Genomic DNA, 16,691 nt, shown 5'->3' with positions numbered 1-16,691 from the left:
ACTTCTGTTTTTAGCCCCTATATTCTGCTCAGGATTTCACTYTTAAAAGCGAGAAAAAAAAGCATAAATACCCAGTTAATAAACTACCCAGTTCTTCATGTTTCTAAAACCAAAATTGTCCGGCCTTTTTTTTTTTTTTTTTTGGTAGTATTTTGCTTTCTAAACAATCTATTCTACCTCGTTGCAAACAGAGTAGTCCTGACTATAGATACCTTTCTCCCCATTCACATTTTTTCCTTTATAAATGTAAAATGCAACAGTTCAGCCTCAGTTGGTATCCTTCTGGAATTTTTAAATATATTCTGTATTATATTTAGAAAAGCACGTAGAGCTTATTGGCAAGAACTACTACTGTTTTCATGGTGTTTCAGGGTGCGATATGGAGCTATTACAGTCATAGTTAGGTCCCTTTTGTTTTTCAGACTCAAAAATGTTGGTATAAAAATCTGTTAAGGCATCTGCTTTGGTGTTCTGCTACAGCGGGATTGCTTTTCATGTTTTTTTTTAATATTTTGTGCAATGTTCATTGAAAAAAAAAGAAGTCAGCTGAAAGGATCTAAACTGGAAAAAGCTTTCCATCAGCTTGTGGGAAAAGTACATATATAAAGGAAAGAGCCAGCAAAGAGGAGTAAGGAAGGGAACAAGATGTTGTATTATATGTTCTCTTTTTTTTTTTTTGCTTTCTTTAAGAGAAGGAGATTCAGCCTGAAATTCAAAACCTGATGAATTAAATGGCAAAATTCTTACTTTAGAGAACTGGAATCTCATTGTTCATATGGAGTTCTTCTCTTAGAGATATTAATTGGAGTTTTTCATCTGAGTTCGGTAGAAGCATGGTGAGGTCTTTCTAAGACCTATATAAAATAACAGAAGAGAKAGTTTATTAAGTTTAAAAAGAGTCAATTACAATTCTTCGGTAACTTGTGGATTTTTATTTGGAAAGAAGAAATATRTATGTTTTTCCAGTTTGCAGCAACTAAATTTCAGAAAAATAGTTATCAAGTTGGTGGCAAATTTCTTGTATTTTCTGTTGCAAAGGTTGGAAATTAGTATGTAATTCAATTTCCCCCCCTTTTTATTGCCATTTTTAAATTTGCAATATTAAAAGTTTGAGTGATGTTGAAACCATAATTTACCCTATCTGGAACTGATTTGAAGGGGAATGTTCTTATATCCTAAACAGTTACTTCTTGATCCTTTCAGCTTTCAACTACAAATTTTATGGGTTTTTTTTCACTGTTAAGCTGGCTGCTGTAAAATATTCCCTGTAAATCTCTTCCTGAAATAGCATCTGGAAGCCTCAGGCAGCACAGGATGCTGGTACTTGCCTGTTGAACGAAGACTAGCCACCATCAGTGTCCTCTGCTATCCTGCACTTTTGCTACCAAATTCTTTTCACGTCTTGTGTTGGTCACAAATCTTTAGCATCTGAACGGGCTGAGGCCTAATTATGTGCGACTCCTCRTCACTGCAGTCTGTTCTGCTGCGGCAGCGAATTAAAAGCTACTCGCACGCTCTTCTGTTTGGTACTGCGGGGACGTTCTTGTCTGTAATGCTTGGCCTGCTCCTTCCAGTTATCCAGCRGCGCCCGATTTGGCAGCTTGCAGGAGTAATGCAACTTTCACAGTCAGGCTTTTAAAATCGCAACGGCAAATTGCCGCAATAACCTTGCACGGGAGCTGCATGTTCTTCTCATGAAGCCTCTTAAGAAGCAATCGGTGTAGCGGCTCTAACCACTGAGAAGCAGCCAAGTACAGGGGTGGTGGGTTCTGTGAGCCTTTCTCACTTCTAAACGACGTAAATGCAGTGATCAAACATTTCTAGCAGGCACAGGCAACAGCAGGTAGCAAAGTGGTACACCTAACTGAAATAGCTTGCACAATCGGTGTCTATGAATTATCTTTTTCTTCTCACTTTTACACCAATGCACAAGCTGAGGTGAAATATCCATATCCTAGTAGCAGGCAAGAATAAAATTAACCCCCTTTCCTTCCTTTCCCTGCCAAGAAAATGAATTGTGCAGTGATCTCGACTCATATTATATTTTCTTAAAATTTTGGAAGTCAGAAATGTTTTTCCGTAAGTTTTCCAGAGCCATTGCTTTTACAATGCCTTTTCATACATGCCTTCTGCTTCTGCAAGGAAGTGCTGAAGTGAAATACATATAGTCTCTTTTTCTTAGAGCCTCATAGCTAAGACTCCCTTTGCTAAGTTCCTAATTCTACAGTGTCTTAGCAGCAGCAGGAGGTTAGAAAACAGGTTTGAGTATAAGAAGTCAGTGCTCCACTACAGAAGCATGGTTAGCAATTTAGCTAAAAATGTCATTTACAGTCTAAAACTGCATCAAGAAAGTATGGCAGTATCTATTGGGGGAGGGGGGGAAAGAAGGGAGGAGGGTCGGTGCAGCAYGCAAAAATATTTATGGCTATGGGAGTCCGTAGGTTTTGCCCATCGGTCCTGCCGAAGAAGCGACAAGCAGCGAGGGAGGCTCTTCCCCTGGGAGAGGTGCAGCGGGACAGGGTGGGGGGCGGCAGGGTGAGAAGGTGGCCTGCTCGGGGCCCGGTATCATTTGAGGACCTCGTTCTTCATTGCCCCGCGCTCACGCCCGTGCCGGYTGGCTGTGGAACCAGCGCGCCGCGACTGTGTTCCCTGCAGTCCGATGCCTATCCGGGACGAGGGAAGCGCGAGCACGTGTCCGGATTCATCGGCRTAAGGGTCTCTGTTACAAAGAGCCAGCGGTGGCCGGTGTCTGTAAGGGTGAGCTCCTGCTTCCAGCTGGTCGGGAGCTAAAAGACGTTAACTAAGAAATACTAACCTGAAGACAGTAGTTCCATTAAAATGGAACAAGCGTGCCTAATCCTTCTGATGTCATTTGATTTCAGCCATAAAAGAGGAAACTAACCAGAGTGAAATGGCTGAAGACCTGTGCAAGATAGGGTCAGAAAGATCCCTCGTGCTGGATAGACTAGCAAGTAACGTCGCCAAACGTAAGAGCTCTATGCCTCAGAAATTTGTTGGTAAGAGTTAAACGTTTGCTGTCTCCTAAAAAAAAAAAGAAAAGAAAAAATAAAAAACACACAAAGCAAAGCAAAATCCAAAAAAAAAAAGTCTCACAGGATTTTCACTCTTGTTTTATGATATTACTTGTTTTACTAAATTAGCAATATTTGTCTCAGTAGAAGCAGGTATAGGGATGTGTTGGGGGGAAAAAATATTTCCCCAGAATACATTTCTACACGTTTAATTTGCCACATCTAGGGATCTATTTTAAGTCTTCCTACCTTTTTCTACTGCTTCAGAACCAGATCTTTAGAAGATCTGCTTTGGTTCTGGAGGTTGCCTTAGGAACCTCAAGATTCCTCAAGGAATATAGGTTTCTTGGTGGCAAAGCATTTGACCACGTGTTTAGGGTTATTTTTACTAATTTCTTGGATGAGATCCAGATCTGTGCRTATTAATATATGTAAAAGCATTTGTGAATAGCTGAGCATAGGCTGGATAATCCTCTTCACCTCTTCACAAAGACTGTATACTTTTCTAGACTGTAATGATCATGGAAATAAATGTACATGGATCTGAGAATAAGACACACAAAAAAAAGATCTTTGGGTACATACTGTAAGCAGTGCAACATTGCAGCTGTAAAGTACAGTCAGACTCACTGACATTATTTTATCAGCTATGTAAAATTACATATGTAGTCTTAAATGAATCAAAATATGGGAGGTCAGATAACAGCAGACACTCACTCATCTAGCTGGATTCTTTTATAATTCTTTCCATGTTGATTTATAATTCAGTTCCATAGGAGATAATTGGAGAAAATTAAAGTCTTTTTTAAAAACATGCATTAAGAAGGTGTTCAGTCAAAAGTCAAGGCAAAAAAAAGACCAGTTTATGGAACAAGAATTCCAAATATACTTTCTTCAAGAAGGACAAAATGGTGAAAGGAAAATCAGTATTTTTAGGACGAGGAAAGGGGAATCTCAGTTATGTCAGGAGGTGGAACAAAAAATTTGAAATGAAAGTCAAAGATTGGCTTCAAGTCCAATGGCAACAACTGTAGGAGGTGGTCAAGGGTAAGAAATGCCAACGCTTACAGAATAAAGGACCAAAGTTGTAGTAGAGGTAGTCAGCAAAAATACATCGGCTACGTGAGACATATCAGATTCACTTAGACATCTTAGTAACGGCGTATGTTAGGCAAAAACATTAATTATCTGAAAACTCCAGGAAGACCGAAAGTGTTAAAATTTAAAAGATAGTAGCAACTATCCTATATGCGATGTAGCTGAGGGCATGGACTAGCTTTTTCCATTCTCCTTTTCTCTTTTCACATGGAGGAACAGTAGACAGCCAGTTTAACTACAAGTCTTAGGAGGGCAGWGTTTCCTGCCAGTTAGTTATTCGGGGTGCAGTGTAGGAAGACAACCTACTGACAGCAGATACTTATGGAAATTTGCTAATCTTCAAAAAGATGGGCTTTTCTGGTGAGCAAGCGCCCCCAAAAGCGAGAGCCTTTCCAATCCTCACCTGCTGCTTGACGTAATAGGYAAATTCCTAATTAACATAAGACTGGGACTGCTGGCCAGGAGAGCTTTTGGGGAATAAACCATATTCATTGCTCCTGTAGAGCTCCACAGTGTCCCAGTCCCCATGCTGAATTCCAGGGAGAAGGAGCAAATGGCATSCTCCACGTAAGAGAAAGCTTGTCTGCTGCTCCACGTGTTGTTCTCAAGGCTAAGTGCATTACCTTTCAAAACTGAAATTGTTCACCAAATTAAGCCAGTTATCTATAAAATTCTTTGACAGCAAAAGTGCTCCTTAAGTCCTCTTAAGTGGCAGCCTGCTTTCCAGACTGGGATAGCGCTCATGTTTGAAAGCAGAACGGGCCTTTTAAATGCAAGGGTGAAAACTGCAAGTGAGTTTGACACGTTTATTGTGTTAAAAGAATAAGCCGCAAAGAAAATCGAGGGGAAAAAATAAAAAAGCCCACATGCATTTGCAGTTCCTATTTAGGTACCTGCTGCAGAACCTTGAACAGTGCAAAGCTGGAAGTGCATCAAACCATTAGCAGTTTAATTTACTTATGCTCTAATAACCACAAAAACGAGCTATTATTTTTAATGAATGAAAGTATTATCTGCATTTCCCAGATACAGAAATGATACCTGCCTACCTCAAGTTTGTGTGTGTTTCAGACAGAATTTGTTTCTTGCCTGGAAACCAATTTTTCTTATGAGCAGTTGATTCTCTTCGTCCATCAACTAGTTATGCTACATAAAGCAAATACTACCTAAGAAATAGCTCTTAAAATTATGCTTTCTGGATGCCCAAAATGTGTATAATGAAGAGCAGTCCAACTTTTTGGTAATACACTGTGCACGTGGAATAGAAATGRTTTTCACCTTGCTTTTCCATCATTGAGTCAAAGGAATACATTAAGAGAGTTTTTCCAAATATCTAGGAGTCTTTTACAGGGCCTATTTTGAATCTCTAGCCTTAAACTCTGCCTGAAAACTATAGCATTAGAATGGGTAAATCTGGGGAGGGGGGGAGCACTCCACTAGTGGCGTGCTCAAATTGGCAGAATAATAGTGAAAGTAGTGAAGAATAAGTAGTAAGTGATGCACTGTAGTAGCTAGACGATGTYGACACTCTACATCCCTCGAGAAACTTTTGCACAGCTAAGAGTGTTTTATTTCTTTCTTTGCTTGTGGAGCATGGACAAACTAGCGTGCAAGCATGTTTCCTGGAAAATGTAGCTAGCAGGACTTCTGCACTTAAGCGCTGTCACTGCAAGGTTTGATGCCAAAAGCTTTCTAGTCTGTGCTCTTGCTCTTCATTGACTTTGAATATTTTATTTGGGTAAAAAATGGGTGGGAAATTGTTGATAAATTAATTTTGGAGTACTTCTAGGAAATTTTCCTTGTTACTGTTAGCATTTCTTGTAAAAAAATGACAAATTAAGATTTGTTTTATAGGATCGTTTATATACTGGGGATTTTAGGGTAAAGGAGGGGAGAATCTTCTCCTTTTTAAGGTCAACAAGCAAATATCATGTTGTCTAGGAAATAGTGACAGCACTATGACCTTCTAGAGACGTTTGTGTCTTCCACTGAATTTCCCAAAACCTGCAGAGCTAAGCCATCCAGACTGTAAATAATGTGCTATTGGTAGTCCCTGGRAACATGTAGGAATGTTTTCATTCCTTTGCATTTGCATAGTTTATTAGAGGCCTGATAATAATGTTGATGGTTTACAGATACTGTTTGAGAAGACTATTTGGGACCATAAAATCAGGATGTTTTTTTAAAAAAATCATTTTTTTTCCTTCTCACTCCCAAATCTTACTTTCCATGTTTTGCTTTCTCTTACCTATGGAGAAATTTTCAGAAATACTAGTGATACTCAGCGTTCAATACTAGAGTATACAATAATCTTGCTCTATAAATGACTTTTTACCTGACTGGAAAAATATCTTCCAACTASAAGTGCAATTAAAATTTTTCCATGSCTCTTGGCTGCTCCTATAGATTATACTTTTTGACATAAATTTTCTAGGAACATGTGGAGCTTCTCATAATGTATYTAACATATGGCTTCTTTTTTAAAAAAAGGGGTGGGGGGAGGTTGCAATATGAAAAAATAAGTTTTTGATTAGCTTGATCTTTTTTACCCAAAAGGATTTATGCACACACTATTGATGTGGAYTATTTGTAAGATTCTGATGTCTAAAACTAAAACACACATTTTTCCAGTCTAAAAATGTAATGTTTTATGAAAAAAAATGTTTTTTCTGAAGCAYGCTCTGAAGCATGAAGGCCAGGCTCCCTGTAACTGTCCTGGTCTTCACTAGCCACAAAGGCATGCCATAGCGCAGGGTGGGAGATAGGTGAGGCAATCCAGTTAGGAAGGAGAAGGAAAGGATGAGGCACTTGACTTGTAACAACTCCCACAAGTTTTCACGTGATTTTTCCAGAAATCTCTTTTCATCCGTATGTTTTGCCAAAAGCCTCAAATTGTTTTGCAGATTAAAAAAACACCAACCAGTCTTCTGACCAGATATTAGGGAACTGTGAATGCCACAGGTGTACTTGAAATGCAGATTTGACCAATTCTTTTAAGTTCTTTTTTTCTTGTTGTCTTATTATTCCATGATATTCAGTTCCCTAATTACGCAGCAATCAGCCATCTAACTCTTGACTGTTTTTCAATGCAGGTGAGAAATGTCTGTCTGATCTGCCGTATGATGCCACCACCAACTATGAGAAGGAGAATGAGATAATGCAGACCCATGTTATAGACCAGGCCATTAATAACGCCATCAGTTACCTGGGGGCAGAGTCTCTGCGTCCTCTTGTGCAGACACCGCCAGGTGGTTCGGAGGTGGTGCCCGTCATCAGCTCCATGTATCAGCTCCACAAACCTCTTGGGGACAATCAGACTCGCTCCAACCACACAGCTCAGGACAGCGCGGTGGAGAACTTGTTGCTGCTTTCCAAAGCCAAATCTGTCTCCTCCGAGCGGGATGCCTCTCCCAGCAACAGCTGCCAAGACTCAACAGATACCGAGAGCAATAATGAGGAACGCAGTGGTTTAATTTACCTGACAAATCACATAGGTCCCCATGCCAGAAACGGCTTATCTATAAAAGAAGAAAACAGGCAATATGATATCTTGAGGGCAGGTACTGACAATTCCCAGGATGCTTTCAAAGTGATCAGCAGCAACGGGGAACAAGTGAAAGTTTACAAGTGCGAACACTGTCGAGTCCTTTTCTTGGACCACGTGATGTATACGATCCATATGGGCTGCCACGGGTTCCGTGACCCCTTTGAATGCAACATGTGTGGCTACCACAGCCAGGACAGGTATGAATTCTCTTCCCACATAACCCGAGGGGAGCACCGTTTCCACATGAGCTAAAACTCCTCCGGCACGGATCCAGCCTCAGCAGCTGCATTGCCGGAGCTGCACGAGCAACAGCAGCAGCAAAGCACAAGTCTACCGGACAGTACACGTAACAAGAACATCAAACATACAGACATCTTCTGCCACGAGAAAAGATTTTTCTTTTGGTAGCAGTCACTGCAACTCAGTTTTCTAAAATGAGTATTGAAATTTGTATTGCAAATATTTGGTCACCAAAACTTTTAGTAATGTAAGTAGGAGCTTTTGTAGTCACAAAGCCGAAAGCCCTTYCCTTTAACTGTTGCTTCCTGCTAAACCTCCCTTGCCTAAACTGTTACCCACGCACCGAGTGCACAGCACGGATGAGAGCACGACAGGCAGGAGCGGTCTGGCCTTCTGTCTGAGTGTCCCGAGCACAGGGCTCTTTTACACCACATGTATATTTTCTGACTTCCTGGTATTGTTTGGCTCATTTAGGAAGATTAAACTCAACTAAAGATGGAGGGTCCCACGCTAGATGACTTTGCAGATTGCTTGAGTGGGACTGGAACCCAGCCAGAGGGWCCTGAGTTATTCTGGCAGTAAAAAGTAGAGCATTTCCATGTGCAAGGGTGCTGTTTGTACTGATGTTATGGCATGCCTTATTTGTAACATGAGGCAGGAGATCAGGTGTGTGAAAGATATAAGAAATACCCTTGTAATACACTCTGTGAAGTATGGATTGCATTTAATGTATAGAAAAGGGTTTTGTTGCCTCTTTTTTTCCTTTAAATAAATGTTTTGTCTCCTTAGCCAATAAAACTCCTTTTTTCTTTAAAAAAAAAAAAAAAGAAGAAAGAAAGAAAGAAATCCTCCTCTCTCTGCATAAGCAATAGTTATGATGTATTTAAATTTTCTTTTTTTTTTAGGTTGTAGTCATTTAGAAAAGGCTGATGTACGGTCAGGGAAAGCACTAGCTACAAATATGCACAGGGCATGTCTGCTTATACATATTTTTCAGCGTTTCTTTCTAAATGCCTGGAAAATATCCAGATGTCCCTATTTTACATGTGAAAAAATTCCCATTCTAYTTGCACAGAAAAAGTCCTTTTTTGAGATTTGTGGCTCTAGCTGGAAGTGTTGCATCTAATTATTTTTAAATTACTGAGCTGAATTAAACCCCCCCAGGCAAAATTTGTAGCTTTCTTCTCTTTCCTGGAACTTGCTGTTTAATGAGGGACTGAGCCCTGCAAAGGTGCTGAGCACCCTGGCTTCCTATTCAACAAAACATTTTCACATGGTCTTTTAAGTTATATTTACTTCAGCAGCGTTTTGCTGAATAGAGACCAGAGAATGTAGCACTTTGCAGAGTCCAATAAAATCTACTGAGAGCCTTCGCAGCTATTTTAACTATTTTAATCTACTGAGAGCCTTCACAGATATTTTAATGTCGGTTATAATGAAAACTTCTAYGAAGAATAGATTTTAACCCCAAACACAGCTGATATATAAAAAAAAAGGCTTTTTTTTTTCTAACTTCTTCTTAACTTCCTCTTCCAAAGAGCTCATTCCTCTCCCTGAACACCCTCCTAGTTTAAGATTGGGCAACAAAGAAAGAAATTTATGCAGCTGCATAAACATCTCTCAGCAGGCTGGAATATTTCTTTCCTGGGTAACATTTGTAAAAATAACCCATCCAATTAGTTCACTTAATGTATAAATGTTGCCACACTATTTTAGTAAAGGGATATTGTCCAATAATCAAACTCATAGAGCTGCCAAGACCTGGAATTTTGTAATGCAGTTGCACAGGCTGCATTAAAAACACTTGCAAGCACGTATATATTACAAGCGATTTGATGAACACTTGTACCTAGGACAATTTGGCCTGAGGTGCTTAGTTATATTTAATACACATTTGTTTCACGTACACCCAGAGTTCCTCCTTCTGCTTTCACTTATGCAGGTGTAAGTCAGGAGCAACGCTGAAGYTGGAGGAAAGCTACTGGTGAAATCCTGAGTTACAAACACAGGCTTTCAGAGTTCCTTAGCTTTTCCCGCTAACTACAGGCCACGTCCCTCGGTGACGAGGCGCACGGCGGTGGCGTTGCGCCGAAAGGCGGCTAGCTTTGTCACCGGGTACCAGCGCTGCGCGTGAGCCTTCCCGGGCTGACGCAAACACCTACAGCAGCGAGAAGAAGTTGTTAGCACGTGTTAGGTAGAATAACCCCAAAACAAGAGCGCCAACACCACCAAAAGGAAAAAAAAATAGGGGGGCAGTACACGCCCGATGCTGAGATGCTGAGTACTGCCCCGTGCCATAGTGYCATAACTTAATTACCAAAATTACATTACAGCTTGGTGCCTTCCAGCCACAGCTATTACGGAAGGTAAAAAGCCACAAAAGATTTGTGGGCAGGAGTTCATCACCATGGCCGTTACCGATCCAGCTTCAAAACAGACTGTACGCAGCTAGGTGGAAGCAGCATTTAAACGTGTCGTGTAGGTATGACGTGCAGCAGACCTTCGAAGAAAGGGCTTTCAGTGATAAGGTTTTTTTTCTTTTCAATTAAAGTCCAGATTATTTCGTTTTTCTTAGTYGGCAAGAACAAACTCATCTGTTCCTCCCTCCTCTCACCTTTCAGGTGGGTCTGAGCAAGAAGGGACTTGGTAATTTCTTAGCTCCTCTTCAGTGACATCTGATGAGACTGTAGAGCAACAYGCTGCTTTTATTACTGTTAGTCCACTTTTCTACCGCTCTTAGTTTTAGGCCACTATATATGCCATGCCATAATGTTTTTACCCCTCATTTAGGGGGAGAGCTTATTTGGGGGTTATTTGTTTGCTTTTAACTAAAATAAAAATAAATAATAAATAAAACACAAGTAAAACCACATTCATTGTTCATGTAAATGGGCACAGCTCCAGTGGAGTTTAGCACTGTCTTGGACTTAGTCTTTAAATATGGATTTAAAAAATAYTGATATTTTACATATAAGTTCTGATTAGTGGATGGGGTCACTGCATTGGCATTTGTACGCACACATGCACGGGTGTGTGTGAGGTTCTGTGTCACTTTTCTTGTTGACATGCACATGCCAGTACCTGTGGTTGTGTGTATCTCATACAGGTTTTTTTTATATCTATCTACCTGTCTAGCTCTATAAAATGGTTTGTACGACATGATGATGCACTGTCAATCACAGTGGATTTGTTTCTTGGGTCTCGAGTTTTCCTATTTGTACTGTAACACAATATGTTGATGTTGTATATTAAACAGTACAGTAGTATAAGTAAGTTTATTACGATACAGTGTATCAGAGGGTATAGTCAAAAGGCAGGAGCAAACAAAACAGCATTCCTGGTTTGTAAAGGGACTCTCTTTTGTTGCTGGTTTGGTTTTGCACAAAATCATCTTCATATTGTCTGGCAACAAATGTCTCAATAATTTTATTTATGAACATGCAAGGAAGGCATGAAAATGGGCTGTTCTGTGTGTACATCTAAGCAAACCATGCCCTTAGAAAACTAGTTTAGTATTATCTCCCTTTTTCTCTCTCATGTGCTGCTGCAATACCCTATATGGTTTAGCTCAACCCTAGAAGGAGTGAATATGATGAATGGCTTAAGTTTATATCTGTTTTTAAAAAGAGCAGCTTCCCAACCCTTCCCCAGCACTGCCTTTTCTAATAGGAAAGTTGTATTAACACACTTACCTTTTTTTTGGGGGGGGGGGAGCGGGCTGTGTTTTTATATTATAACTTCATTTTTCTTTGAGAGCATTGTATTTAAAAGAAAAATCAAGCGAATTCGATAAAAGTTTGAAATGCAACTAACTTACGTCTGCAAAGCGAGATGTATCTTGTAAGACAAGAGAGGCTGGAGCCCCCTCGGTGCCGGCCCGACGCGGGGCCGTGGGCCTGTGGCGGGGGGCAGGGGGGAAGGATGTGCCTACAACACATCCGAACAATTTATTCCAAAYAATTTATGAGCAGAATGAGATGAAATAAAAATATTCTAATGGTATTATAAGCAGTAATTCTAACCGCTTCCCAAAATCAAGGTTTTTCCCAAGCTATTGAGGTACGGGTTGATCATAAACTGCAGCCACTCTTCTCATAAGAAGAGAGGTTTTAATGTAGTGATTTTTTTGTGCGTCGTGATAGATAGCTCTTAGTAAACAAAATGAACTACAAATGTGTGTTGCAGCCGGTGCCTCTGCTGGAAGATAAACACAAGTTAACCATTACCAATCACAGAACTAGATCAAATCTAATATTCTCAATCAACWTTATTAAATCCTTGAACTTCAGTAGAGACATCCACAGATTTAAATGAAAGTTTGCRCAGCTATAAACACATCCTGCCTTTCTACTGTGTTTCAAAGACTTTTCTTGAATCATCTTTATTTGTATTTTTTGCTAGTCCCTTAACTTGATTAAATTACACTGGAAACTGCTGTAGGTGCAAAGACATGAAATATTATGTAGACGCAAACATACAACCATGAGTTGCGAGTATTTTACGCCTTGTGTCCCCAAACAGGCTTTGCAATTGGCACTTAAGCACTGAACCATCAAAATGGTATCTAGATGTGTCCAGCAACCAACATTTTCTAACCAGTCTTTGCAGGCAAGAAACACTCTAAAACAGCCCAGATTCTCTTAGCTGATATCAAAATGAGAACTCAGAGCCAGACTTGGAGCACACAGATCTGATAATGCAACAATTTCCTATTTTCTTCTGCATAGGAAAAAAAATGCATGTATTCATTTTTTTTTTTTAGAGGAAAACTGGTTATCAGCATTGAGAATATCACATTGTTTTTACCAGGTTGTGAGTAGAGATTGTCAAAGGCATAGGAGAGAGAGGAGGTTTCACTGAAAGGTTCAAGTTTTCAGGAGCTGCAGCAAATTGAAAGCTGAAAATGCTGCAGCTGGAAATCACAATATTTGATTTCTGAAAGCTCTGTTGCTGTTGTGTCCRGACAGTGGCTGCTCCAGGGCATCTGTATCTGCGATGGGTCAGCTAAGGCCTGTCTTCCATCATGAAACACAACCTACTGCCTGTCCAGGAGGAAAATGGTGCATGAGAGCAACTTCTGGCTCTGATGCATCAGGAAAGACAAAAAAATTAATGAGGGAGACCTTGCCTGCAGAAAGGAGTGGAAGTTTTAATTTAAAAAGGAGTCTCATCATGCATGTCACGTATAGAGAACCCAGGGGTTTTAAATTGTGGTCCACCTTCTCCCTTGGTTGCATAGGCCTTGAATTTTCAGGGCTGCTGAGCACGGGACTCTCACTTAAATCACCAGGAGCTGYGGACACGCGGCATTTCTGCAAATCAGGCCACGGCTGCTGCGAGATGGATACTCAWAAGCGGGAGGGCCAAACTTTGTCAGGACTTCTTTGAAAATGGGATAGCTTTTTCTCATCAGAGCGACAGTGAGGTATCCAACATCTGGCTTCAGACAACAGGAMTTCACAGGCATCTGCAATATAAACGCATCACATTTATATAAAAAATGGACCACAGCGAGCACGGATGAAATTCTGCTCCTCACTATATGAGCAAACTCACTGACAGCAGTGAGGCTTTTGCTGAATCCAGCACGGAGCCTTACTTTTTTTTTTTTCCTTTGTGCATTTAAAGACCTCACTGCTTTAAAGGATGTCCCAGGTCACAGAATGATTCCCGGGTTTATCTGTCCCGACCACACGTATTAAACGCGGGAGCGATAGAGGGCAGCTGCTGCTGGGGCTGCTGCGGGGGGCGGCTGCAAATCACACAAACCAACGCCTTCCTGTCCCTCGGGAGAGAAGTGAAGGTTCTGGTTTATAAGCAGTTAGAAAAAATAAAAAAAATAAAAAAATATATTTAAAAAAAAAAAAAAATCTACACCTTGCAGCAGACAGTGAGCCTGGGGCTGGTGGGGTGAGGAAGTTAATCAGCACCGAGCAGGCTGTTCGGGATGAGGCCAAACAGATGGCTCGTCTCTGAAACGGCAAAACGGGAAGCAGATGTGGCCGCTGCTTCTCCCCATGCATAACTGGGAACCAGCCGGTTGGTGAGGAAATTTGCATAACAAGGATAATTTGGTATCAAAACTGTCCCTAGAAGTGATCTGAATGGATCTGGGCACAGTTGACAGTTTTCACTTCTTGTTTCCCACTCAGTGTTCAACCAGATTAAGTTTTAATTTTGAACCTACTGTTTGCCCGAGGTTGCTCTCTGGTATTTTCTCGGGAAAGCTGTGCTGCAGGCAGGGGCTTGCCAAGCCTGCCCCGACGCTTTCGGGGCCAAAACCCCTCATCTCCGTCAGGTCAGTTAAGATCTCCGCGGCTAGTTTCAGCKGGCCCTGATTTTTGGCATCAGGTCCGCAATCATCCTACGACCAAACGGTACCGTTAAGCCTGAACGGATACCGATTTTCACAGTGACCGGAGGCAAGTTTTGACTCAGGCCTCAGGTTTAGGAAAGACAAAGCCAAGAAGGGCAGAAGGGGCCGGGCGGCGGCGGGAGAGACCACAGGAGCAGCCCCCACTCTGTTGGACAGGTGGGGAAAGCAGAGCGAGCGAACGCTCGCTGGAACACCCAAGTTGGGAGGCACCAGCAGAAGTGCTGTCGCCTACATTTTACTTTCAGATTTTTTAGCACAGCACATYTCAGGTTTACCTCTCCACCTCAGAGGTCTTACTCTGGAACAGACATTTGTAAACTCTCGTTTTCGCACTGCATCCAGTCACGAAATTCGTATGAATACAGTCTAACTATATTTATATTTTATTTGCATAGTCTGTAGCGAATGCACATGGGAAATGCACTTAACACACTTACACATGTATGTAGGGTTTGGTGGGTTTTTTTGGACTCATGAAAAATTGGTACAAATTAGAATGATCACTTCTGCTCTGGAAACATCTGTCTCACTAATCCCGCTGTCAACATAAGCTGTCTGAGATGCAATTAAAAACGTTTGAGAAGGTCAAAATAACTCTGATGTTGTGATAGTACCTGCCAGGGGAATTCTACCAAAGGAACCAGAGGAAGACTAAGCACTAATAAAAGACCCTGCAGTACCTGTATCCACAGTGTTCTGCTTCTAAGTCACACTTACACGGCATTTAACTGACCTTCAAGCACAGGTTTGMTCCTGATCAGCAGAAATAGTAGAAATGCACAAGAAGAAAAACTGGGGCGGTTTTAGGAAGCCAATAGAAAGCAAGCGTTYGCAGGCTGTGTAGCCTGAAATTAAGGATTTTCTACAAAACTCTGAAGCACAAACCAGAAGAAAGAGCCTATAGGTATCTGTTTGAGTTGTATAAAATAGTTCTTGATGGCTGACCATAATTTGGTCATTTAAAGTAGGGAGAAATGTACCAGAAGTGATCAGAAGACCAGCAGGGAAATGAGGGGTGGWAGAAGATTGCGTGGAAAAATTAACACATCAAGCTCAGCAGTGATGAAGAAAGAAATTACTCTCGTCCATAAGGGTTATTACTACAGAACTAAGAAAGGCCAAAACCAGCACATTTCAAGGAAAATTTTGATTCTATCTTTCTTAATAGTTGCATGTCTTTTACATGGTGGAGGAGTTGGTCTCTTGTCTTGATTATCCTTAAATGTAAAAACAATTTGCCAAATGTGAAACTATCAGTTCTCCCCCCCCTCCTTTCTTGAGAGGGAAATTGTGGCAAAGAAAGCCTAAATTTCTTATGCAAGATCATGCAGTGAGTTTCTGATAAAATCAAGACTGCTAGTCAGGTCTTCTACTACTTGCTTGTTCTCYAACTGCTGACTAGGTTTCCTCTTCAACGGGTAGTAAATTTAGCAATCCATATTGGCAGGTCCTTACACTAATTCCTAGAGCTGTAAAAGGGGCACAAATCTAAGTCTTTAGATTACATCTGTGTATRTGYGTGAGTGTGTCTACACTATATGGGTGTGCAATTCAAAATATATAATAATTTAYAAAAAAAATTAACCAATCGTTGCCATTTTTCCTTCCATTTCTTTGTTATTGCAAGATCTTATCTGTTACCAAACATTTCAGGTTATTTTGGCCAAACATACAAAGATACATAATCTTTTCCATGATTAAGACAACTTTTGACACGCAAATTTCTTTAAATGATGCACAGATAAAAAGGAAAACACTACTGCAAAAGCAGCCCTCCAACTGATGCATGGAACTGCAGACCTTTCATCAGTTCTCCTACAGACATAAAATGACCTGCTCAAAATCACTTTCACAGTAATCATCCAAATTAGAAAATTTGGAATGTCTCCTCAGCCTTAAAAACAAAATAAAACCATGCAAAACCACCCTGTTCAGCCTTTTTCTCCTCCCAACTATCTAAGGAAAAATTTTTWAAAAATCCCAGGAGGATAACAATGTGAAAATAATGTGCTCCAAAGAAAAGGAAAGGTTTGATGAATTCAGTCAGCAGGCTAGTTTACAATAGAAAACATAAGGCTTGCTGGAAACTTTGCMCAAATACTGACATGCAAAATAGAAACTTCAGATAAGCTGTGGAAAGAGGGTGGGATTTCCAGAAAATAGGGAAGGACGTGTTACACCCTCCTTGTCAAATTTTGCAGGATCACCCCAGCTTCTTTGGAGAAAAGCTTTGTACATGTAGGGGAAAGCTAAGAGCTTTCCTTTTGGTTCTGCTTCTCCTACATAAACTGCTTACCTAATTTCCTTTGCAATTAGAGAAATATTCTACTTGAAAAACCATCCTTTCTCACATGCTGCTGTGGTGCGTACATTTGCTACTCTGCCTTTGGACACTTGC

General features: G+C 40.7%; 1 protein-coding gene across 5 annotated transcripts in view; it reads left to right on the top strand.

Moving 5' to 3' along the window:
- The window catches only part of IKZF1 (IKAROS family zinc finger 1), a 63,985-nt gene extending 55,286 nt beyond the window's left edge, over window positions 1-8,699 (top strand). For 3 of the 5 annotated variants that reach the window (XM_085305472.1, XM_085305469.1, XM_085305470.1), the window contains 2 exons: window positions 2,883-3,017; window positions 7,223-8,699. In XM_085305472.1, the coding sequence (XP_085161598.1) occupies window positions 2,883-3,017; window positions 7,223-7,929 (842 nt within the window). In that variant the 3' untranslated portion in view covers window positions 7,930-8,699. The remainder of the gene's footprint in view (window positions 1-2,882; window positions 3,018-7,222) is intronic. The other 2 variants (XM_085305473.1, XM_085305471.1) reach the window with 1 other exon arrangement.
- The last annotated feature ends 7,992 nt before the right edge of the window (window positions 8,700-16,691 follow it).

This window comes from Rhea americana, unplaced genomic scaffold (assembly GCF_003343005.1).
Source record: "Rhea americana isolate MKP2758 unplaced genomic scaffold, rheAme1 scaffold_220, whole genome shotgun sequence".
In the NCBI taxonomy this organism is placed as follows: Eukaryota; Metazoa; Chordata; class Aves; order Rheiformes; family Rheidae; genus Rhea; species Rhea americana.
This window is presented reverse-complemented; position numbering and strand designations above follow the sequence as displayed.